Genomic DNA, 22,357 nt, shown 5'->3' on the forward strand with positions numbered 1-22,357 from the left:
TTTTTTTTTTTTTTTTTTTTTGTTAAAAAATGTAGAGAGTTTTTGGAAGGGTGTAAAAACTTTTTCCTAAAAGACCATTTTAAAGTTTGGAGGAAGTCGGAAAGGAAAAGCTCAAATAAGAAGTCCAAATAGGACCAAATGTGCGAGGCCGTTACATTATCGGATTTTGACCTCACTACTATTCATTTGAAAAATATTAATAATTTTAGTGTCAGAAAATTCCAGTATAAAAATGGTCAATGATACCCTTTAAAGAGAGGAAAATGACTTGAGAATGACCTGAATCTTGGTCTTCAAACTTCTATGTCCAAATTGAGTTCCTATTTGACATATACAACAGTATAATATATAGGCTGAATTAAAAATTGCAATATTACACGTAAATGTTTCAAAACTACTTTTAGAGTTGAAAAAAATTTAAAATCGACATGTCTAAAACATCATTCTTACAAACATAATTCAAACAAGTAATTGTCTTATTCACTACAATGTCGTTTCTCATATCCAATATTCTAAAGGATTTCTACTCTAACAGTAATTTTGAAATGGTTACGAAAGATCAAAGAGTAAATTGTAATTTTTGAAAGAAGATGCTTTTGAAACGCACAAAGGAGTATTTTTTATAATTTAGCCTAACAAATAATGGTTCCATGGTTCTTGTACAGATGAGTCCAGAATGTACATACTCCATGAGCACAGGGCATTTACCTCATTGTGTTGGGAATATATCGTCGTTGCTTCCATCTTCTTCCATGTCCAGATATTTGAAGTTGACATCGCCCCACCCATTACTCCCATAGTTAAAACTCGGGTTGACGTAGCATTTCAGCTCATGAAACAGGTTTAAGTTGTCCACAAGCTTGTGGTATGCACTGCATCCACAACACTGCAACAACAAAACAAAAGATTAAGATGATCAGTTTTGTGTCAGTTTGTAATAAAATTGTTTACCCGCAAATTTAAATTAGATTTGTCTACTCAAGCTTGCTTTAGGCAACACACTTTATTGGACCTAACAACTAAGATAGAATAGCTGCAAGAATATCAGCCAATTACATGCAGAAGTCTCACTAGGTTGCTAGCTGAATTCAAAGATCATGTGTGAGATCCCACGTTAGTCGGGGAGGGGAATGAAACATTCTTTATAAGGGTGTGCAAACCTCTCCATGGAAAACGTGTTTTAGCAGTGGACTTAAGCCATTACAGATGATATAAGGGGGTGGACACGAGGCCGTGTGCCAACAAGGACACTGGGCCTCAAAAAGGATGGATTGGGGAGTCCCAATCTATCGATTGGAGAAGGGAACGAGTGCTAACGAGGACGTTGGGCCCAGAAGGGAGATGGATTGTGGAATCTCACATTGGTTGAAGAGGGGAACAAAGTATTTTTTATTTTTTATATGAGTGTGGAAACCTCTCCCTAGCAGACGCGTTCCAAAAACCTAGAAGGGAAAATCCAAATAAGACAATATCTTGTTAGCGGTGGGCTTAGGCCATTTCTTTGACATCAATTCTTCCCCCAATATTGCTGAAACCATTTCAATAGAAAACCGAACAAAAAAATGGTAACTGTATTCTTCTACTCTGCCAACTCAATATATGCGCTTACATCGAATATTCCATAAGTGTTGTGAAATCTTACCTGCACAAACACAGTGCCATCGGTATAAGCATGGGGGTTAATAGCCCGTGTTGTACGTTGCCCACAAATGTTACAAGTAAAAGCCACAAGCATTCTACGACGAGGAGATTTCGTGAATAGGGACCAAGGGAAAGTGGAGACATTCCCTGTGCCTGATTTGGCCTCCAGCCCAGCCGGAGATGAGGGGCCTTCCATACCAGACCCTGTCGTCCACCCTCTTCCCGTGGCTGCACTAAGCACCACTCCCATTGCAATATCCTAATGCAGAAAGAACAATAATCTGGAAAACTTTACTGGAAGCTTCAATAAGATCGAATGGCAAACAAAAAGACCATACATCTAATTTTCAATAAGTGAGCATCATTAATGTTGAAACGCTACTTGGGCTACCGATTATTGATAATCCTCCCGACACTGTTATATGAATAGGATTCAAGCCAACCAATGGCACCTATATAAAGGTTCATGAACTCTCTTATTCCATAAATTATCTTTCTTCTTACAGAAATTTAATTAAGAAATTCGATCTAGTTTTTTTTTTTTTTTCTTTTTTTCTTTTTTGGAAGAAGAATGAGTCCGAAAGCACGAGATCAAAAGAAATAGCTGTATGTATTATATGTTAGATGATGAAAGTCTCACATCGGCTAATTTAGGGAATAATCATGGGTTTGTAAACAAAGAATACTCTCTCCATTGGAATGAGGCCTTTTGGGGAAGCCCAAAGAAAACCACGCGAGCTTATGCTCAAAGTGGACAATATCATACCATTGTGGAGAGTCGTGTTCGTCTAACATTATACAATATACTTCATCTCGTCGAAAACTCTAAATAGCATGAATTCTACTCATCTCACATTTGCAGAAACCGAAGGAAAAGAGCATTCAATTAAAAATGATATTAACCAAAATACAGAGAGGATACCTTTGAAAGAGGGGAAAGGGAGAGATGATGTTTACTGAGGATTGGAAGGTTCCTGATATTCTTCGAGTCAGACTGACAATCAGATTCGTTCTCGTTGCCTAAGAACTCATTCGAAGGCTTAGACAGGCAACTCAAAATAAGAACAACACAATAAATAGCTTCGAAGACCAATCAAAATCAACAATAAGCAGGATCGTTCCACAAGCACAAGCAGCCGCTTCGACAACACAACACTTACAGTTCTTCAAAATTATTAATCAAGAAAAGACGCAAACAGATAGAATAAACAAAAACTCGAAAACAATTCGGAGATAAATACCTTTGGAGGCGTGCGGAACTTGAAAAGATCTCAGAGGAAGCATCCTATTGGGAGAAGATATAGGAAAAGAGGAAGAAGAAGAGACAATCGCTGCAGAAGAAGCGTTGATCAGAGACTCCATAGCCAGGGAATCGAAAGCTGGAGCGGAGAGAAGCGAATCGCAGAGGAGAAGCCTCCGTAGGACAGCTTGAGAATCAAAATATCGCGGGTAAGCGCGCAGAGCTGTTAAGGACACGAAGGATTTATAGCCAATGTGGGCTCAAATTTCCGGCAATCGGCCCATTACGGTTCTAAAGTGTTCACTTGTATACTTCATAGTATTGTCTCTCATCTATATATAAACGATGATAGCTTCCTTGTCTAGTCGGGTGTACGCGGCCGGATCGTTCTTCTCGGTTGCATCATGACATTCTTCTATATTGGCCCATATGTAGCTCGATGACGCCTCTTGAGGGTCGTAGCTTTGCTTGTCTCGACGTGAATGTCACAACCTACTCTCTTTATAAATGTCAGTGACATTCTTCCTCACTTACATTAGTCATCGTTCTCGATGATTTTTCCAGGCACAGAAAATGAACCATTAAACTATAGATATACACTAAAGTTTGTTCGGTTAGTTGTTCGATTGTTTTCATTGAATTTCATTAGATTTTTTAGAATCAATATGATCAAATAAATTAAGAAACTATGATTGAGAAATTTCTACCAGATACGAGAAAAATAAAAAACTATGGTTGAACTATGCTTCTAAAAGTTTAGAATGGACGTCCACGATACAACGATCACGTTGAATCTTTCTTCAAATTCTTCACAAACACCTACACTGTAGAGACGATTTTAGAGGCCGTTGTTAAAACAATATGATCGATAAATTTCTCCATACTTTTAAAAGTTTAGAATCGACGTCCACGAATCCACCCGACTATACCCGGTTTCCTTTTGAATATTATTCTTCTCCATCCTCGTTCTCACTTCAGCAGCATCATTCCATCGTCCCACATCAGCATACATGTTATATAGCAGCACGTAAGGAGCTGCGCTTTCTGGTTCGAGTTTCATCAAGGCTTCAGCCGCGACACGAGCCATTTCAACATTGTTGTGCACCCTACAAGCACCAAGTAAAGCACCCCACACCGCTTTATCTGGTTTACAAGGCATGTTATTGATCAAACTCATTGCTTCTTCAAGCTGCCCGTGTCGACCGATGATATCGACAAGGACAGCATAGTGTTCAACTCGTGGTTCGATACCGTGAGCGTTAACCATGGAGTTGAACTCCCTCCTACCTTCCTCAATCAATCCAACATGAGCACAAGCATTCAGAACAGAAATGAATGTGATATAAGAAGGCTGCACATTACATTGCTTCATCAAGTCAAAAAGTTGAAGAGCCTCTGTTGCAAAGCCATGAGAGGCATACGCGCCAATCATCGCGTTCCAAGAAATGACATCTCTCTGAAGGTTCATTTCGTCGAAAACGGTTCGTGCCTCGACGATTGCTCCACATCTCGAGTACATGGTAACAAGAGAGTTGTTTATAGGCAAATCTGCAATAAATGCTTTTGTAATCAACTGATGAATCTGAGTTCCTAAAGCCAGATCAACCAAACCAGCGCAAGCACTGATAATTGATGATAAAGTATGTCTATCTGGTTTCTTACCCTCAAATTGCATCTGCAAAAAGATGTTAATGGCTCCTTTATAATCTTCATTTTTCTCATACCCAGATATCATGGAATTCCATGAGACAAGGCTTTTCTCTGGCATCCTAATGAACAAATCATGAGCTAGTTTCAAATTACCTATCTCAGCGAACCCCGAAATCATCATATTCCAAGAAAGGGTATCGGGATTCGACATTCTACCAAACAGATTCGAGGCCTCTTTCATATCCAAGATCTGAATGTAGCCACTGATCATAGTGTTCCATGAAAAAGTATCTCGCTCGACCATTTTGTCGAAGAGTTCTCGAGCAGAGACTATGTCACCAGCTCTCACATAGCTCATAATCATAGAGTTCCATGATACCACATTCTTCCCAAAGCTTCCATTTTCGTCTTCCTGTCGATTAGGGATGCAATCGAACAGTTTTCGGGCTTCTTGGATCATTCCTTTCTGACCATATCCAGCAATTAAAGTGTTATAAGCATGAACTAAATTCCCTCTACCATCACTCCCACCATATTGAAGCAAAATCCTTTCAGCTTCAACCAGTTTCTCATTCTGAATCAGACCAGAAACCAATGCACTAAGAGAAGCGGAGTCTCGTTCGGGCATCATCTTGAAGAACTCAATAGCTTTCTCCACATAACCATTCATTAAATAACCAGAAACCATGGCATTCCATGAGACAACATTACGCTCAGGCATGTACTTGAAAAGCTCTTCTGCTTCTTCCATCATCCCATTCTTGGCATACCCACTAACCATTGTGTTCCATGAAACACAATCTCTTTGTGGCATTTTATCAAATAGGTTTCGTCCACTCTCAATGTACCTTCCACCACAAGATATATAACCTGATAACATCAAGTTCCATGACACAATGTCTCTGTGAGGCATTTCATCGAACAACTGTCGTGCTTTTGTCATCTCTCTTCTTTTCACATACCCAGTGATCATCGTATTCCAAGTGATCGTATTCCGATGCTTAATGCTATCAAACAATTTTCTCGCTTCAATTATTTGACCTGTTCGAATCAAATAAGACATCCTCTTGTTCAGGGAATAGAATTCCGGAGCTTGAAAAGAAGAGAAACAGCTCTGTTTCAACTGAAAAGAAATGTTGAATGTAGTTGGACGACGGCGAACATACCGCTGAGCATTGAAGATTGTTAAAGCAGCTGTGTGAAAGGTCTTGGTTGACCAAATTCTCCGGCGAATCATCACCAAATTGGGCATGGAATGAACCAGTTGATTGTTTACTTGGCATTTGGAGAAGAAAGGAAATGTAGATTTGTTCTGTTTCTGCGTGAGGTTCGATTAAACGAAAGGACGGTGTTTGAAATTCTCTGATGATGCAAATTTGTAGGTTATATTTTAATTTTTAAATTATTTTCATTTCAATCTTTTATTATTATTATTATTTATTTATAATTTCAACCATTCTACTTTATTTAAATTTTTGGTTGAATTAAAATTTTAACTTTGAAATAATTTTTAAGAACTTTCTAAAAAATTATAAATAAATAAAAAAAAAAACTAGTTTTGTATTTGATAAACCTATAAATTGAAAATTAATTAATAATTTTTAGATTTTTTATTTTATATAAAAAAATTATTGACCTAACAAATAAATTTTAAAATTCATCATAAATTTTAAAATTCTATAAGCCCAATTTAGGAAAAAAAAAAAAACAAATTCTCTTTCTTGCGATATTTTTATTTAGTTTTCTATTATTTCCCTTTTTGAATCGAGTTCTGCCCTAGAAAGATCCAATTTTTTTAGAGTTAAATTTAAAAACTTAGTGGATAATTTTGATCTTATTGAACGGGTGAAGCTATATTCTAAATTCACAAATTTATAACCGTCCTACTGAATATTAAAATTGTTATTGGTCATCTCTCTATATTTTAGAAATAAAATCATTTTGCATAGAAATTATTTGTGATGTCCCACATTGGTGGGGTGGGGAAGAAAACAAACCACCATTTTCAAGGGTGTGGAAACTGAAGCTCAGGAAAAGTACAGAAAGGACAATATCTGCTAGTGATGGATCTGAGCCGTTACAAATGGTATCAAAGCCAGACACCGAATTATGTGTCAACCTTCTCACTGTTCCCCAAATAGGGGATAGACACGATGCGGTGTGCCAGTAAGGACACTGGGCCCCAAAAGGAGTGGGTTTGGAAGCGGTCCCACATCGATGGGAGGAAGGAAAGAGTGCTAACGAGGACACTGGCCCCAAAGAGGGGTAGATTGTGATGTTCCACATTGGTTGGGAAGGAGAACGAACCACCATTTACAATGATGTGGAAACCTTCCCCTAGCAGACGCGTTTTAAAACTTTGAGGGGAAGCCCGAAAGGGAAAACCCAAAGAGAACAATATCTACTAGTGGTGGATCTGGGTCGTTACAACTAAGCCCTATAAATTAGCGAAATCTCGCTTCATACTCTATAAGCTTGGAGAGTTTTCACCGAGTTTCCAACCCTAAATATTTTAGGAAACTTCACTCAAATATTTGAAGAGCTTCTTCCCATGAATATTGTACACAAAATTATCAAGAACTATGGTAGTGGTCAGTTTGCTAGCACTGATTTAGGTTGATATACAAAAGATGTAACCCTCTCCCATGATAACAAGCAAAATGGAAATTGAAATATACAATCAAAAATCAAGCACAATAAGCTCAAAAGGCCATTCATGCAACTCATTACACAAAGACAGCATATAAAATCAGCCAAAATGTGTAAAGTCAGTTGTAATGGACCTTTGAGCTTTGAGGGTAATAATAGCAAATGGCTGCCTTGAGAAATCATGAACTTGAATGAGAGATTTTACCCGAATCCTTTACAGAGTGCTTGCTTCATTGTTAGTCTCTAATACACCCATTAATCAGAAAGCCTGTGGAATGATAATCAGTGAAGATTAGTTAGATTGAGCCAAAATTAGCAGGTCCATCATCTAGCTTAATACAAGGTTTTTTTTCTTTTATTCATGGGTACCTCAACTACCTCAACTATTCTAACGAGACAAGTGTCTGATCCTACCAGATTTGATTGGTAAGGTAATTCGTAAGATTTAGATCTAAAGTAGGTAGTCTTTGGAACTCAATCCCTTGAGCTTTTTATTAATTACGACTCTTATTGACTATTGACTTTATCAGAAAAAAAGTTGTGAAACAAAGGATATTATTTAAGCTCTTTTCGTACACTTACGTCTATTAGGAATCACGATTCTCTACAATGGTATGATATTATCCACTTTGAGCATAAGCTCTCATGACTTTGCTTTGATTTCCCCAAAAGATCTCATACCAATAGAGATGTATTCCTTACTTATAAACCCATGATTTTACCCTTAATTAGCTAACGTGGGACTCCCTCCCAACAATTCTCAACAATCTTCTTCTCGAATGAAGTACACTATAGAGCCCTCGAACAGTCTCTCCTTAATCGAGGCTCGACTCCCTTTTCTAGAGCCCTCGAACAAAGTAATCATTTGTTCGACACTTGAGTCACTCTTGACTACACCTTCGAGGCTAGCCTCCCCTGAGACCTATGGAGCTCTCAAATAGCCTCCCCTTAGAGATGTATTCCTTACTTGTAAACCCATGATTTTCTTCTTAATTAGCCAACGTAGGACTCCCTCCCAACACTCCTCAACAAGGTCTAATCCTCAACCAGGCCTAATCCTGAGTTTAGGAAAGGAAATTATTGCAGGTACATTATTCTAGTAAAGGCAAAAATGTGCTTAAAAGCTGTACTGTACATGAGTAAGGATCCCTCTAAATTTACTCGCATGCATATCAGAAAATTAACATTTGTTTTGGCTGTCAGACATACGGATGTATACCTGGGCATATATAACTTGGAACTCACTTGGCAGCAAGTTTTTGTACCTCTCTTAACTATCCTAGGTTGACCTAGTAGTCATTGGAGCAAGTAAAAAAAATGTAAAGAAGCTTTGAAGACCTCCTTCCTAAGATATTAAAGTACTACAAGCTTTGACAATCTAATGTTGTAGGATCAAGTAATTGCTTCAAGATTTGCCAAAGTAAATGTAAGCTAGCTCAAATACTCACTCACTACTAACCTATGTATACTTTTTGTAATAAAACAAAGACAAAAAAAATAAATAAATAAATAAATAAAAAGGAAAAAAGACACTACCTCTCTTCTCCAAGAAGTCCGTCCAAATTGATCGCTAGAAAAGAAGGTTATAGCCATTCTTTGATCTTGGTCGAGGGAAAGAACCTTGGGATCTTTTTGTGATTCCTCATCTCATCTAAAACCATGGCATCCACCATATGTACATCTTCCCAAGATTTTTGTGAGAGACTGCTTCCGCAATTAATCGACGAGCCTGACCTTCGACGGCAAGGGGCAAAGATGGTGCAGCTCCAACACCAACAACTACGCCTTGTAACCTATCCTCAATGTTACTGATGGCTCGCTGTAACAGTATCAAAAGAGCATAGCGATTAGCTTGAGCAATTCAATGTGTTAAAAGCGGATAAGAAAAAGATTTTACAATCTATCAGTTTTAAATTCTTAAACTTAATACGTAGTTCAAACAACTAGAGATGAGATTCTAAGAACAAACAACCAAACCTGAGCATGAGGATTCTGAACTTCAACACCACTGGATTTGTGAGATTTTGTCCACTCCACGAGCGGATCATGAATGAAAGTTTCAAGTATGCTCATCAAAGTGTCCCGATGAGTCCTCAATACAGAAAGAGTAATTTCACAAACTCTCAAGAAAACACCCTCATACCCAGTGATTCCTAATCCATCAATCATGTTCTGATAGTAAAATGGCAACATGGAGGAGAAAAGCAAAAATTAGGGATACAAATACCATGGATAAAAGCAAACAGTAACTAAATTCGTCAATGATAGCATCTTGGAGATTAATGAAAATTTCTACATGGACTGCATAACAAATATTGAACCAAGTATAATTTGGCTGGTCTTACACCAAATAGTAGAAATTGGTGGTTGCTCATAATTCTTGAATATAAAGATTGCGCAAGTTTATCTGGAAGCTAAAATATAAATCATGTAGTTCTTACCTGGGTTAGCCTAAAAGGCACCAGTTCAGGCTTTTCAAGCTGCAGACCTTTGTCAAATAAACAACTGAAATCAACATGAACACAGTCACCCGTAGTAGAATCAAAAAGAATATTTTCACCATGCCTATCACCCAGCCCCACAATGTGTCCAACCATAGACCAAACTGCAGTTGTATGCGCATAAGCTATCCGCGCCCTAAACCAAGCAGCTGGTTCTGAAAAGGTATTCAAAAACCATCTATGGAAGATGGGAGGGAACATGGGAAGAATTTTTGTCTTCAGCATCTCATCTTCAGATATTTTACTTTGGCACTGGTCATATATTCGCTTAATTTGCGGATTTGTCTTCTGCCTATCAAACTTACCACAAGTTATATATACGTCTTGCAGTATATGTCTAAGACCACGGGTATGAGGAACCCATTCTACCATACCACAATCCTCTGTCAGAGGTATCACAGCAAAGGTGCGTATGTAGAGCTTCCTCCGGCGGCTTTCTGGATATTTGGATAATAAACGGTTTATCATAGCTGTGAACTCCATCATGCGAGCATCCTTCCGGAGATCATCTTTTGGTTTGCAGAGGAATGGCCGCTCAATACCATCACTACCCAACAGAATGATCTGTAACAAAAGAAGGGTTTACAGTCAAGTTAGTAAGGCACGAATCATCGAATAATTATACTAATATACAAGCCCAAGAAGCCAAAGAATTTTATTTTATACCTATTCAAAGAAGCAATATAATTACATAGTTAAAATTGAGATCATAGCAGGGAATAAAATTGAGATCATAGCAGGGAATATAAATTTCTCTGCTTGCTTCACCTGCGCTGTATGGGCTAGTTGAACTATGGTGGCTCTACAAAAATTATAAAAATAAAGAAAGAAAGAAGAAGAAGCAACCTTCTACTGCGTATCTTAAATAATGTAACAACTATGATGAAAAGCTACCTTTTGTTGAGGATTATTGAGAGGAGTAGTCCCACGTTGGCTAATTAAGAGAAAGATCATGGATTTATAAGGAACACTATCTCCATTGGTATGAGGCCTTTTAGGGAAATCAAAAGTAAAGCTACGAGAGTTTATGCTCAAAGTGGACAATATCACACCACTGTGGAGGTTCGTGATTCCTAACATGGTAGATCATGGATTTATAAGGAACACTATCTCCATTGGTATGAGGCCTTTTAGGGAAATCAAAAGTAAAGCTACGAGAGTTTATGCTCAAAGTGGACAATATCACACCGCTGTGGAGGTCCGTGATTCCTAACATGGTATCAGAGTCATGCCCTTAGCCATATCAATAGAATCCTTAAATGTCGAACAAAGAAGTTGTGAGCCTCGAAGGTGCAGTCAAAGGACTCAAGTCGAACAAAGGGTGTATTTTGTTCGAGGGCTCTACGGAAAGAGTCAAGTCTCAATTAATGGGAGATTGTTCAAGAGCTCTAGTGAAGGAGGCCTCAAGGGAGTGTACTTTGTTCGAGGAGAGGATTGTTGAGAATTATTGAGAGGAATAGTCCCACGTTGGCTAATTAAGAGGAACATCATGAATTTACAAGGAACACGATCTCCATTGGTATGAGGCCTTTTGGGGAAACCAAAAGCAAAACCACGAGAGCTTATGCTCAAAGTGGACAATATCATATCATTGTAGAGGTCCGTGATTCCTAACACGTCCTGCTTCCAAACATAAAATTCCCAGCACAAAGACTATAATAGTATCTCTAAAAGGAAAGAAGTGACACGACAATTCCTTCCTCAGCAAAGAATATAGAAAGAAACTTGAACAGGCAAGAAGTAAAAAAGAAAACATGATGCATATATTAAAAAAAAATTGCAGAAGTCAAAACACTGAAAAAAAACACCATACTTTCTTAGGTCGCTGAAGTGATGAAAGAATCTCAGCCTCATCGGCTATTCCTGATATTGTAGGAAGCTCTGTGGCAGAAAAGATGTCAGACCTCAGCGAATCAGTGAGATTCACATCATATTTTGGTAGATTAACAACCATAGATTGTTGAATTGGCATAATAATCTCCAATGGCATCATTCTCTTTAATGTGCTAAATTCCGTAGAGATATTAATGTTCCTCGCTCTTTGCTGACCAGGATGGAAGCACAACTTGATTAGGTGATCAATTAGACTGGCAAACTGAAGAAATAAATTGTTCCCACTATTTCCTTGACTACGATCTTTTTTTGCAGATTGGATTATCTCCATGGCTGCCTCTCGTCTTGAAGGAACGGTGGATTTGGAAACTGCGGCCATTATCCAAAGAGCTTGCTGGGGATACTGTCGAACAACAGAGGTAATTATGTGTTTGACCAATCGAACAGTTTCTTCATTCTGATGGCAAATCCTTGAAACTAACTGAGGCAGTACAGCCAACCATTGATACGTAGGCAAATCCTTCAAACAACCTCGCATGATGCTCAGAACCTAGAAAAACAAGTGACAATTGATGATAGTAATAAAAAATGTGCACCTGATGTGATGAAAGGAAATCAAAATGACATTTCAAACTAAATTTAGAACCTTTCCATGAACACTTTTCAAATCCTTGTTGGATGACGAACCAACTCTTTGGTAGATGCTCCCGAAGTCAAACCACAAAGTTAACAATCTTGGAAGTGCTTGAAATAGATTCTTGTGACCTCGGTGAAGTCCTTTCGCATAGAACAAGAGTACATCAGGGACATAAGACCACCAGGGCTTCTCGTTACTCATATTCGAAGAGCCAATAGCAGCAGAAGATGATGAGACTTTTCTAGGACCTTGTTCAATACTCTCTTCCTGGCGTTTCCTGGCATCTGCAAGCAATTCATCACAATACCTAGCCATAAAAAAATATCCTTTCTCCCACTTGGGCTGTAGCTCCTTTACTCTTGAATAAAGATTGATGACATCTTCCTTTTGCTTTTGCCCAGTGCAATGTATCCACCTCGAGTACAGGAGAAGAGTCTTTGCAATATCTCTATTCTCATTCAAAGCTTGCGTATCACATATTAAAGAAGCTGGATTCATTGGAACCAAGGAAAGGCTTGTTATTGAAGACATTGCAGCAGAACCTATGACTTCCACAGGCATGTTAAGAAGAGATTGTTGCAATTCTGAGATAGCACCATCTGACCGCCTAGTGCTCCATAAAAGCTTGGCCTTCTCCATATGAACATTAGGTGCACCAGAAGCCTGAGCTTCAAGAATTGCACGGTTTGCTGTTTCATAATGACCAGCAGAGCGACACAGCTTTGCATACTGAAGCCAGCAGTTCCCAACTTGAGCACCAAAACCACTAGCACCAAAAACCAACCTTCGAAAGGACAGAAGTGGCTCTCTTGCCCAGAGTGATGACTGAGTAAATTTCAGCCGGTTCTCCCAATTTTGAATCACTTCTGAAAATTCCTGATCATCCACACGGAATGTCTTTTCCAAGAAAGAGTCATTAAAAAGAAGGTTATGGAAGTCCTCAAGCTCTTTCAGAAGGTGAAGTTTCACAACAAATGGATAAGCACGTGTGTAAGAATCCATGCCAGCAGCAGCAAGAGAGGCAATCAGAGATTGTTTGGATAGAGCAATTTTCTCAGAAACTGAAAACTTATTCTTCTTCATCATTGCCTGAAGAATTTTTGCCACGTCCATGTCAAAAGAAGCATTACTTTCAGAGCTGCTACAAAGAAGACCTTCTTCATCAGCTCCCGTGAGGTATTCATCCATCAGGTCCCACCTGCCAAGCCTCCAAGCTGCCTGCACTCCTTGCATGCACCATGTTTTCTTGTACTGAGGAATCCTCGTAATTAAACCATCCACATGAGTAACCATGGCTTGAAGGTGACACATATTTAACAAACAATTAAGAACATCTGAATGCCTCTGAACAGAATTTGGTTCCATATGCAAAGCTTGTTCACAAAAGGTCAATACTTCTGCCCAATTTCCAGCTTTTTTAGTAATCAAAAGTTGGTCTTGTAACCTCAAGGATTTACGTAAACATGCCAAACCAGATATACCATCAGGCTCATCGAGATAACTATATATTTCCATGAGATATGAAATATCTTCGTCCTCAAAGATGCCACTTCTCTCAGCCGCAGGGTTAAAAGAACCAGATTTTCCTCGAACATATGACTCAAAATACATCAAAGATCTAGCATAGGCCTGGCAGCTCAAGGAAGCCCTAGCAAGAGTGATTTTTGGGATTGCATCCAAAAGCTGTGAAACATATCTACACTGAACCAGGAGTTGCTCCTGATCAACTTGAGCATTTGAACTTGATTCCTTTGACTTGGCCACCGAACTCTTAGAAGACGATGACTGACCAGATTGAGAAAGTGATAATCCTCGCTCAACGTCGTCCCCCCACTGTCCTAGATTATCAAGAAGAGTAAACACAGCTTGAATGCAAACATCACTTTGCCCTCCAATATTTCCGTTAATCACAGCCACGCCATTCTCGGCAGCTGCAGCATTGAGAACAGACAAAATTTCTTCTGTTATGCCATGACGTGCCTCTACTGTACCATGACAGACGGCACTGAGAACTAAATAAGGCAGCAGATAGACAGCTGTCTGCATATCATGCCGTACTATACCTCGACAAGCATGAAAAATACTGGCACGAGACCCAGTGGCATGCGCAGTTAGCTTTTTTATCCAAAAGAATATCCACCTTCTGAATGACATACCTGGCCGATATATTGAACTAACAAATGCAGAGTCAGCCACATTCGGGAGCTGAAATCTTGAGGTTAAGCAAGGTGCTATAATTTCTTTCACATAATCAGAGAAGCGTCCCCACAATTTCTGACCCCTCATACTCATCGCATTACCTCCATCTGAAGAATCAGACGCGACAATTTTTGAAGCACCTTTGTCTTTCAACGATGGTGACTCTGAAGCAGCAGCATTTTCATCCAGTGATGCTTTACATCCTGCAATTTTTAGAAGCTCCTGTATGGCTAATGCCGCTGAATCTTGAATAATGGTATCTGGTGCTGCTCTAAAGGCCCGAGCTAAATGTTTGTGAATCAATTCAAAGATTAGATCATCATCAGAGCATTCAATTTTAAATCGTTGGCATGAAAAGCTCTTCACTTTAGCAGGATCTACGGCACCTAGTGCTCCAAGACAATCAGCACAAACCAATTTCAGCCGCTGGCCCACTGCAGTCCTCGACTCCTCAGCACAACCTCTCAGCAAGGATGAAATTAGTGAGCTCAAAACATCCATGTCTGGATCCGCTTCAGCACTTATAAAAGCTGTAACCTCCTTGCTTCTCATGTTCAGCAACTTGCTCAGTTCACATGCCACCATGTATCTCACATTCAAGTTCTCATGATTTAAGCCATCAACAAAATCTCGCAGCTGATCCTTTAGAGTCATTGACCCACGAGTTTCATGTATAGCTCTGTTCACCTCCGTCAGAGCAGAAATATGAGGCAATGGAGGGAATTCGCGAATATGTGCCTTTAGTATACTCCTATTTTTTAAAACAAGTTCTTCCAAAATTTTAACCACCATATCTAAATGAATGGAAGTTTCATCTCTCTCCAGGAAAGGCACAAGTGCAGCAAAGACTTGAGAAATCACATACTTGATGCTAGATGGTGATACTTTAGCCAATTGTTGGATAAAAGAATTCAAGACAATGAGACCTTCACTTTGCAGTACTTCCTTCCCAATAGCATGCATAAGTAGAACCATTAGTTTCGGAACATAGGTACTAAGATGAGAACCCATCAATTTTATCAGCATTTCAATACGTTGCAGAGCTTGTTTCTGCAGGCAAACATCCTCTGCATGGAGCATTTTCCTATCGATGCTGTTGAGGAGACCAACAAAATGATTTCTCAAAAATCCTGGAAGATCGTCCCCACCAGTGAGAACTCTAGCAACTTGTAATATCATCTCTGGAACTCTTGCTAACCTACAAAATGAAGACTGATTAAAAACAAACAAAAAAAAAACACGATAGAAACAGAAACCAAGGAGGAACAATAAACAAGTTCTAGAATTAAATATACCTAAATGGCACTTCAAAACCCATCATACCTAATAGAAAGGAAACAAGACATCTTTTGGACAACAAACAAGCTGACAAATGTCCAAGAAAATAGGTAAAGTAGGAAGGAAAATAGGCAAAGTTTCAATCGATAAGCGAAAACAGATGAATTTTAGAAAATCTAATTCCAAACTCCAATGCAAAATCTTGAGTAATTTGACGCTATATACCTTGTACTGACTTCATCTGAATCGCCACCATCCACAAAGCATACTAGTTCATCTAAAAGAGCAGGTAATGCAGCTGCAAAAATCTCTTCCTGATTTGAACCAGTCTGAGCATGATAAAATTCCAAGGCAGAAAGTAACTCCTTCCCATTCGCTTGGTAGAGAACAAAGGAAAGAACTTTTGGCAACCAATTGACTATCAACGTCACCATATCAGTGTCCACACATTTAGCTAATTCATATAATGATTCGACAGCTTGATCATTATTCTGATGAGAGACCACCAGCTTTGGAAGAACAACGGGAATCATTTTCTTAACAAATACTTCAGTTTCAACTCCCAAAACAGCTTCTGCAAATTCTTGTACAATTTTTGGACGGCTAACAAGTCCCGTGGAGAGATAATCAAATAGCTCATTCCGAAGATGGACAACTTTTGAAAAGATTAATTCAAATTTCCCATTAAAATGAAAACGGCAAGCATTGTGGATTGACCTTGAGGCACTCATCCTCACTGTTATTTGTGGATTGTCAAGATGATCAACCAACAATAAAAGAGAACGAGAAAAAAAATCACTGTGAATATCAACTGCAGTCATGAGGTTTGCTACAGATTCTAGTAGAGTGTCGAGAATTTGGGGATCTGTAGTTGGTACCATTGCTTGTTTAATAAAGTCCAAAAACATTAGCTCTTTCCTTTTGTTTAAGAAGTTTTCTTCTGGGAAAAGGCAACTCAGTACGTGGTCCTCGAGTAAGGAACTAATTTGAAGGCAGAATGCTTCTCTTATTGCTTTTTTTCTGTTAAGAAGCAAAAACTCAATACATTTAAGCCAATCAGTCCTTGTTTGAAGTAGAACATCCCGAGTCCCATGGACCAGAATGCGTCCAAGAGTCTCCACACAAGAAACTTGAACCTCTTCTGACGACTCATCAAAAAGAAGTTTAAAAAACATCGACATCAAATGGACAATGTCACAATCCAAATTCATTTTTGGGTAACAGTGAGGTGGCTCAATTATATTTGTATGAAGTTTATGATCATGCAGAACAGACTGATCACACTTTGAACACCAAAATCCCTGAAGCATATAGTCCACTGTCTGGCAGCATCTATCGCTGTTTGTATTTAAAAATAATTTGCACCTGCTCATATTTTGACCATCTACCGAATGGCAAGATCCATAAAGGCATGACAAAAACCCAAGAGAAACTGGGATAATTTTCTTAACTTTGTCATGCCTTTCTCCCTTCAAGATCCTGTAATTCAAATGAGAGTAATAAACATGAGAATTTAAGCAACAGGTATCGCCTATAAAGTTTGCATATAAAAACCAGTAGAATCAAATCTAATATCATTGCAATGTCAATCATATCTTATACTTTCCTTGTTTGGATTTCCTTTTCACTTTGTCAGTATCTTGTTAGTTTGCGAGCACATATTCACTTTTTTATACCAATAACTTTCTTTCTCTGGACTGTATAGCAGCTTTTGGCTTCCATGAAGAAAGTACACTAGTGTCCAAATCTACAATTTACACCTAATTTGTAATTATTCGCAAAAGTCTAGAAGCTTTCATAAAGGATGGCCATTAGTACACTGACAGGTTCTTCTTAACCTACCAGTTCATACCTTCAATGTCAAGCCAAAGAAGAAAATAGTTCAGAATCAGAATCTCTTGCTGGCAAATAATATTTCACAAAATTCAATTTCCTTCTTTGATCTCAAGCCTTTTGTAAATTGATAATTCATTAATCATAAATTTCTCTGAAACAATATACTAATGAAAAGGCTCAACTTACGTCAGCCTCCTAAATAACTGTGTTAGCTTATCAAAACCAGTCCATAGAGCAATCACTGGAATTGAAATGGCAGCTTCCATTCTAACTTCATCATCTTCATCAACAAGACTCAAATCCAGGACCTCAAGATCAGTTTCAGTCTTTAATATAGAAGTAACTTTGGATGCAACCTGAACAGAGAAGCATTTTGTCTTCAATGGCTTGCAAGATTCAGAACTGGTGATTGAATGGGTCCATGGAACTTTAAGTATCACAGACATAGTTTCTGTGCATTCATCATTACTTCCAGACAGGAGTGAAAATAAACACGAAGATACATGGGCTGTACATCATACAATTAAATAGCAGTCAGCACTCACAACTACATCAACAAAGAGAAGGAACTATGAGTATTCAGAAATAATTCTCAGATGAAGCATAATCTCAATATTGTTTCTAAGAAGATAAAGAAAGATAGGGAGAGGTCAGGAAAGAAGGCCACGATAGCTCAAATATACCAAAATTCAAATTGCTCCTAATTTTATATCTGAGATCGTGAGCCACCTGAAAAATACAATCACTATTCATCTTTTATGAATTTCTCGTGTATGGCAAAAATATAAAAGCATGCAGGCACCGATAGCAACATATTGCAAGTGGTTAGCACCTATTGACAAACTGAAATGTTGCAATCATCTGCCAAATACAAAACTTTGAAAAATTTAACATGACAACTGAACAATTGCCTTACTTGGTAAAAGAAGCATGTTGTGAATTCCTTCAAGAAATATGGATAGATCAAGAGAAATCAAGCTTCCTTGCTTTGCCTAGAAATAAGTCTCAATTTTAATAATAGGACAGGGAAACTAGGTCATCTAATAAACATCTTGGAGCATTCACAAAAAGTAAATCAAGCTACCTGCTTGTATATCCAGGGAATCCATGAAACCATCTCCTGAAATATGACCTGGGACAAATGAGTTTCAGGGTGACGACAGAATGCAATGCACAGCATGCTAAGAGATGTTAATGAAACTTCTGGTCTTAGACCATCAGCTCTGATAGACGAAGCTCTTGAACATCCAACAAATGAAACAAGTAAATTATGCAAATTATTTGCATAAGTCACATCAGTTTCGCATATTTTGATGTGAGGCTTCTTGCATTCAACCAGTATATCAGCTTCAGAGCTCACAATTTCTCCATCAACCTTCAGTTTTTTGTTCTTAACATTGTCCAAATCCTCTAAGCATCTCTTTTCTCCAACTCTTGAGTTTTCAATTGATTTGTTGCTCAATTCTGACAAACCCAAGCCAGGTACAGACCCTCCAACATAATCAGGACCAAGAATAGATAGAGCTGCTTGGAAGCAATCTATCAGAGCAAAGCAAGGTTCTGGAAAAGAAAGCATATCAACGAGTATTTCAGGCCTCCAGATATGAGAAGGGCAGATTTTAGCAATCCTTATGTATGCATTGCATAATGAAACCTAAAAAATGCAAAATATAAAGGTGAAAATTAATTTGAGATCCCTTCCAGTAAGCTCCTAAAAACCATCAGCAATCATGAATGTGACAAACCATGTCAGAACTTTCAATTGTTGCTAGTAATGACATTAGGAATGTGAATTAACCTTGAGCTCCATTCTCTTGGTTCTCCAAAGGGACTGTGAAAATATGCCAACCATGTCTGCAGCAGTTAGCTTGACAACATCATCGCAACAGTTGGAGTATAGCACAGTAAGACAATCTCCAACAGAAGCATCATATAATGAGTTCCTGCCAAATTATCAAAGTATTACAATGCCAGAGTAAATAAACTAAATCGCTGTTAGAAACACGTTACTAAAAAGTGCCTTCATGACATAGGTTAGCTGCTATTTACCTAAAGAAGCAGTCATTCTGCCAGCGGGAAAAAAGGCACAAATATTAACTAATTCACATCGCACTGACAGTAACTAAAAGAAGCTTAAATTTCATGAAATAAACGACTAGGCTTTCTTTTACTTGTTGTGTGAAGGCAAACTAAAGCAAATCCTGATTGAAATCACGGTATAATTGCTCAACCCTAGACTAGAGCATTTGAACATCAAAAAAAATATATTATACTAAGCAAGTGATTGGAGTCAAAACCTCAAACACATCGTACTTTTCAACTTCTCCTTTTGCTCACCATGGCACAACCCATGGAAGAGTTAACTTAAAATAAGGATTGAAGCTATTCTAGACGAAAGAAATCTGAACAAGGAGAAAATGATGATTTACGATCTTTAGTTTTGTTAACATGTGAAAAATATATATTCTTCTCTAATAATCTGTACACTACTTTTATAGTTTTCCTACTGCAAACTAACCGCTGTACACTATATCCCCTATAAACTTGGAAAAAGATTTTATAAACAGAGTGTGAAGAAAATAACAAAATAAAGGAACCCATAGGCAAACTAAAATGAAAGATATGCAGCATGAGGAAATAATATTCCCCTCTCCAATAGTTATATTGCCAACTTTTCACGTTCTTTTATTCGACACATACCTAAATATAGGAAGCCCCTGTTTGTCTTCACTTAATATAGTAGATATTGACTGGATTAAAGGCTGATAAGGAACGACGTCATCTATCACCAATCCAACAATGCGTGCAAAATCAAAGCATGCCTTCCAAAAAAAATTAAATTCCAGGCAACTGTGAGAATATGAATATCATAAAAGAAAATAAAAAGAAACTATTTAGAAGAGGAATTTTATTAACAAAGTCGTAAACTTCAACTTTCCAGTTGCAACCAATACACAATCCATTTACCATTTGCAAATCGGCATCGCCATAACATAACAAAGAACATGCTGCTGAAACATCTGACATACTGATAAGCCCTTCAACGTACACGGTTCCCTCAGCCAAGCATTTACCAAGAAGCTTAATAATCCAAGTAACAAAAGGCTGCCACCTCTTTTTCCCCGTCAGATTGATCAAAATACCAGAGCCATCAGTTGGTCTGTTGACTTCTGGAAGATCCCCAAGATGATCGGGATCCTCAAAGATTCCCTTCAGAGATTCAGAGAAACAATTCAAAGTGACTCTTCTGGAATCCCCAAAGCTTGCAGTATCAGTGCCAAGTGATGCAATGTACAAAATATCTGCATCAGGATAGAGAATGTGAGCTACCTCAAACAATGAACTACAACGTGTTGCATGTGCAGTTAAAAATTTAGGGGAAAATTAATTTGCAGAAGACAATCTTTCATATACAAAGACACTGTAAAAAGGGAAAACATAATCTCCAAGGGCAATCCAATGAAACAAGACAAATGAGAAGTCAAAACGCCCCCACCCTAGCCAAAAGCTGAAGGCCTGGGGAGGACGTACGGTGGAAAGTACACTGGCAATCTCTCATCTCTGGCAAATTTTTTATTTTTTCATGCCGCAAGAAAAATGGAGTTAGGGAGCTATTGCTCCTAAAATGAAGAATACTTCAATATTGTTCATGGGTTCAAATAAACTACCGCATGTAACTAATCAGCTGAGAGTTTACTAAAACTTTTTAAATCGTTTAATCACAATCCATGCATCTCATAGGCAATGTAACATACCCCAGTTGACGCAAAGCAGCAATCAACCTGTAACTAAATACATGGCCACAGTTTTTAATATCCAAATGCTGTACCTTTCATGTAATTCAACCAATGCTAAAGCGGATTATGACAAACACAAACAAAAAGTAGGTCATGTTCATACAGGAAATTTTTTTTTTTTTATGCATAAAGCTCCTGCTTACCTTCAACAACTAACATGGCATCGAGAAAAAACTGACGGTATGCGTCCCGTGCTCCAGTACGAAGCAAGGATAAAAGGGAACCAACGGTTTCAAAAATGACTCCATATCGTGCTCTGGGATTAGGAGTAATTTCTGTAAGATTAGTAAAAGACAGAGGCACACAAGAAAACATGACCCGACCAACTAGATCAGAAGAAAACTAAAGAAGGAAAAAATAACACATATTACTGACTGGATAGCGGGCTCCGCAAAAAAAGGTAATATCCGACCAACCACAGGCAAAACGGCGCTAGCCTTTCCATGGTAAAAAACACCAGGAAAATTCCTCGCAGTGTGTGAGAGGAGTTTCAACACGGCAACCACTTCTCTCTCATTCACTGCAAGAAACAGAAATGGAATTCGGATTCACATTATCAAGAAAGAAACGCAGAAAAATGTAGCAGGTAATAGCAAGTGCACTTTTCCAATACTCCTTCCTCCAACCAAAGTGCAGGTTAGTAACAAACAACATGCCACAAACGAACAACTCATTCGCTCAATTTAGTTAAACCAGATGATTTCATGCGATTCAAAACGAGAAAGACAGAATAAGCATTTGAAGACGAGCGAAGAAGCAAAAAATGGAACCTGAAGAAGAAGGAACGACGTAAGCGTGGAGGAGATTGGGAAGGACGGCGCGAAATCGGACTTCGACACCGACGTCATCGTAACGATTAGGAGGAGTGGAGGAAGAAGCTGCTATACGTTCTCGAAGCTCGTGAACCAGACTGGAGAGATTCGCCATGGCTGACGCTTCGCTAGTGCTCAAGGTCTTGGTGTTCCCTCCATTTTTCGAATTGCTTATGCCTTCGTCAGTACACGATTGCCGCCAAGCTCTTGTTCGCTGCCAGACGGTGATATACTTATACTCTCTCCCTGAAAATTTTCGCTTTTTTTTTTTTTTTTTTTTTTTT

At 38.4% G+C, this 22,357-nt stretch overlaps 3 protein-coding genes and 1 long non-coding RNA gene across 6 annotated transcripts; 1 reads left to right on the plus strand and 3 right to left on the minus strand.

Moving 5' to 3' along the window:
- Positions 1 to 222: 222 nt before the first annotated feature.
- Positions 223 to 3,105, minus strand: LOC111435053. 2 transcript variants are annotated; one of them, XM_023072373.1, is made up of 5 exons: positions 2,883 to 3,105; positions 2,564 to 2,661; positions 1,643 to 1,900; positions 709 to 886; positions 223 to 320 (listed from the first exon to the last, which is right to left on the minus strand). In XM_023072373.1, the coding sequence occupies exons 1-4, from the start codon at positions 3,001 to 3,003 to the stop codon at positions 710 to 712; spliced, it is 654 nt and encodes a 217-aa protein (XP_022928141.1). In that variant the 5' UTR covers positions 3,004 to 3,105; the 3' UTR covers positions 223 to 320; position 709. The 2 variants fall into 2 exon arrangements, with proteins under 2 accessions (XP_022928141.1, XP_022928140.1); XM_023072372.1 differs by lacking the exon at positions 223 to 320 and having other exon boundaries at positions 595 to 886; positions 2,883 to 3,104.
- On the plus strand, positions 2,974 to 3,492 carry LOC111435054. The gene is made up of 2 exons (XR_002709023.1): positions 2,974 to 3,179; positions 3,234 to 3,492. It is a non-coding gene; the product is annotated as an uncharacterized LOC111435054 (long non-coding RNA).
- A 98-nt stretch (positions 3,493 to 3,590) lies between these two features.
- LOC111435059 (pentatricopeptide repeat-containing protein At1g62260, mitochondrial) lies at positions 3,591 to 5,898 on the minus strand. Of its 2 annotated transcripts, XM_023072385.1 has the most exons (2): positions 4,544 to 5,898; positions 3,591 to 4,429 (listed from the first exon to the last, which is right to left on the minus strand). In XM_023072385.1, exons 1-2 carry the CDS (start codon positions 5,781 to 5,783, stop codon positions 3,768 to 3,770), a joined length of 1,902 nt encoding a protein of 633 aa, XP_022928153.1. In that variant the 5' UTR covers positions 5,784 to 5,898; the 3' UTR covers positions 3,591 to 3,767. The 2 variants fall into 2 exon arrangements, with proteins under 2 accessions (XP_022928153.1, XP_022928152.1); XM_023072384.1 differs by having other exon boundaries at positions 3,591 to 5,898.
- Positions 5,899 to 7,025: 1,127 nt separating this feature from the next.
- LOC111435314 (serine/threonine-protein kinase ATR) lies at positions 7,026 to 22,325 on the minus strand. Its single transcript, XM_023072764.1, has 16 exons — positions 22,032 to 22,325; positions 21,637 to 21,781; positions 21,405 to 21,517; positions 20,432 to 20,766; positions 20,165 to 20,286; positions 19,263 to 19,407; positions 18,549 to 19,118; positions 18,381 to 18,456; positions 17,651 to 17,972; positions 15,854 to 17,107; positions 12,161 to 15,548; positions 11,495 to 12,064; positions 9,622 to 10,245; positions 9,158 to 9,352; positions 8,717 to 8,999; positions 7,026 to 7,448 (listed from the first exon to the last, which is right to left on the minus strand). The coding sequence occupies exons 1-15, from the start codon at positions 22,186 to 22,188 to the stop codon at positions 8,832 to 8,834; spliced, it is 8,184 nt and encodes a 2,727-aa protein (XP_022928532.1). The 5' UTR covers positions 22,189 to 22,325; the 3' UTR covers positions 7,026 to 7,448; positions 8,717 to 8,831.
- Between the last annotated feature and the right edge of the window lie 32 nt (positions 22,326 to 22,357).

This window comes from Cucurbita moschata, unplaced genomic scaffold, assembly GCF_002738365.1.
Source record: "Cucurbita moschata cultivar Rifu unplaced genomic scaffold, Cmos_1.0 Cmo_Scf00048, whole genome shotgun sequence".
NCBI lineage: Eukaryota > Viridiplantae > Streptophyta > Magnoliopsida > Cucurbitales > Cucurbitaceae > Cucurbita > Cucurbita moschata.

Excerpts from the sequence above, each read along its gene's own strand:
- LOC111435059 (XM_023072384.1), bottom strand. The coding sequence starts at position 5,783 with ATGCCCAATTTGGTGATGATTCGCCGGAGAATTTGGTCAACCAAGACC.
- LOC111435053 (XM_023072373.1), bottom strand. The coding sequence starts at position 3,003 with ATGGAGTCTCTGATCAACGCTTCTTCTGCAGCGATTGTCTCTTCTTCT. Across the intron at positions 2,662-2,882 it reads AGTTCCGCACGCCTCCAAAG|GCAACGAGAACGAATCTGAT; the intron begins GTATTTATCTCC and ends ATGAGTTCTTAG. Across the intron at positions 1,901-2,563 it reads CCCTTTCCCCTCTTTCAAAG|GATATTGCAATGGGAGTGGT; the intron begins GTATCCTCTCTG and ends TTTCTGCATTAG.
- LOC111435314 (XM_023072764.1), bottom strand. The coding sequence starts at position 22,188 with ATGGCGAATCTCTCCAGTCTGGTTCACGAGCTTCGAGAACGTATAGCA. Across the intron at positions 20,767-21,404 it reads TGCCATGTTAGTTGTTGAAG|ATATTTTGTACATTGCATCA; the intron begins GTAAGCAGGAGC and ends ATCCTGATGCAG. Across the intron at positions 19,119-19,262 it reads CCAAGAGAATGGAGCTCAAG|GTTTCATTATGCAATGCATA; the intron begins GTTAATTCACAT and ends TGCATTTTTTAG.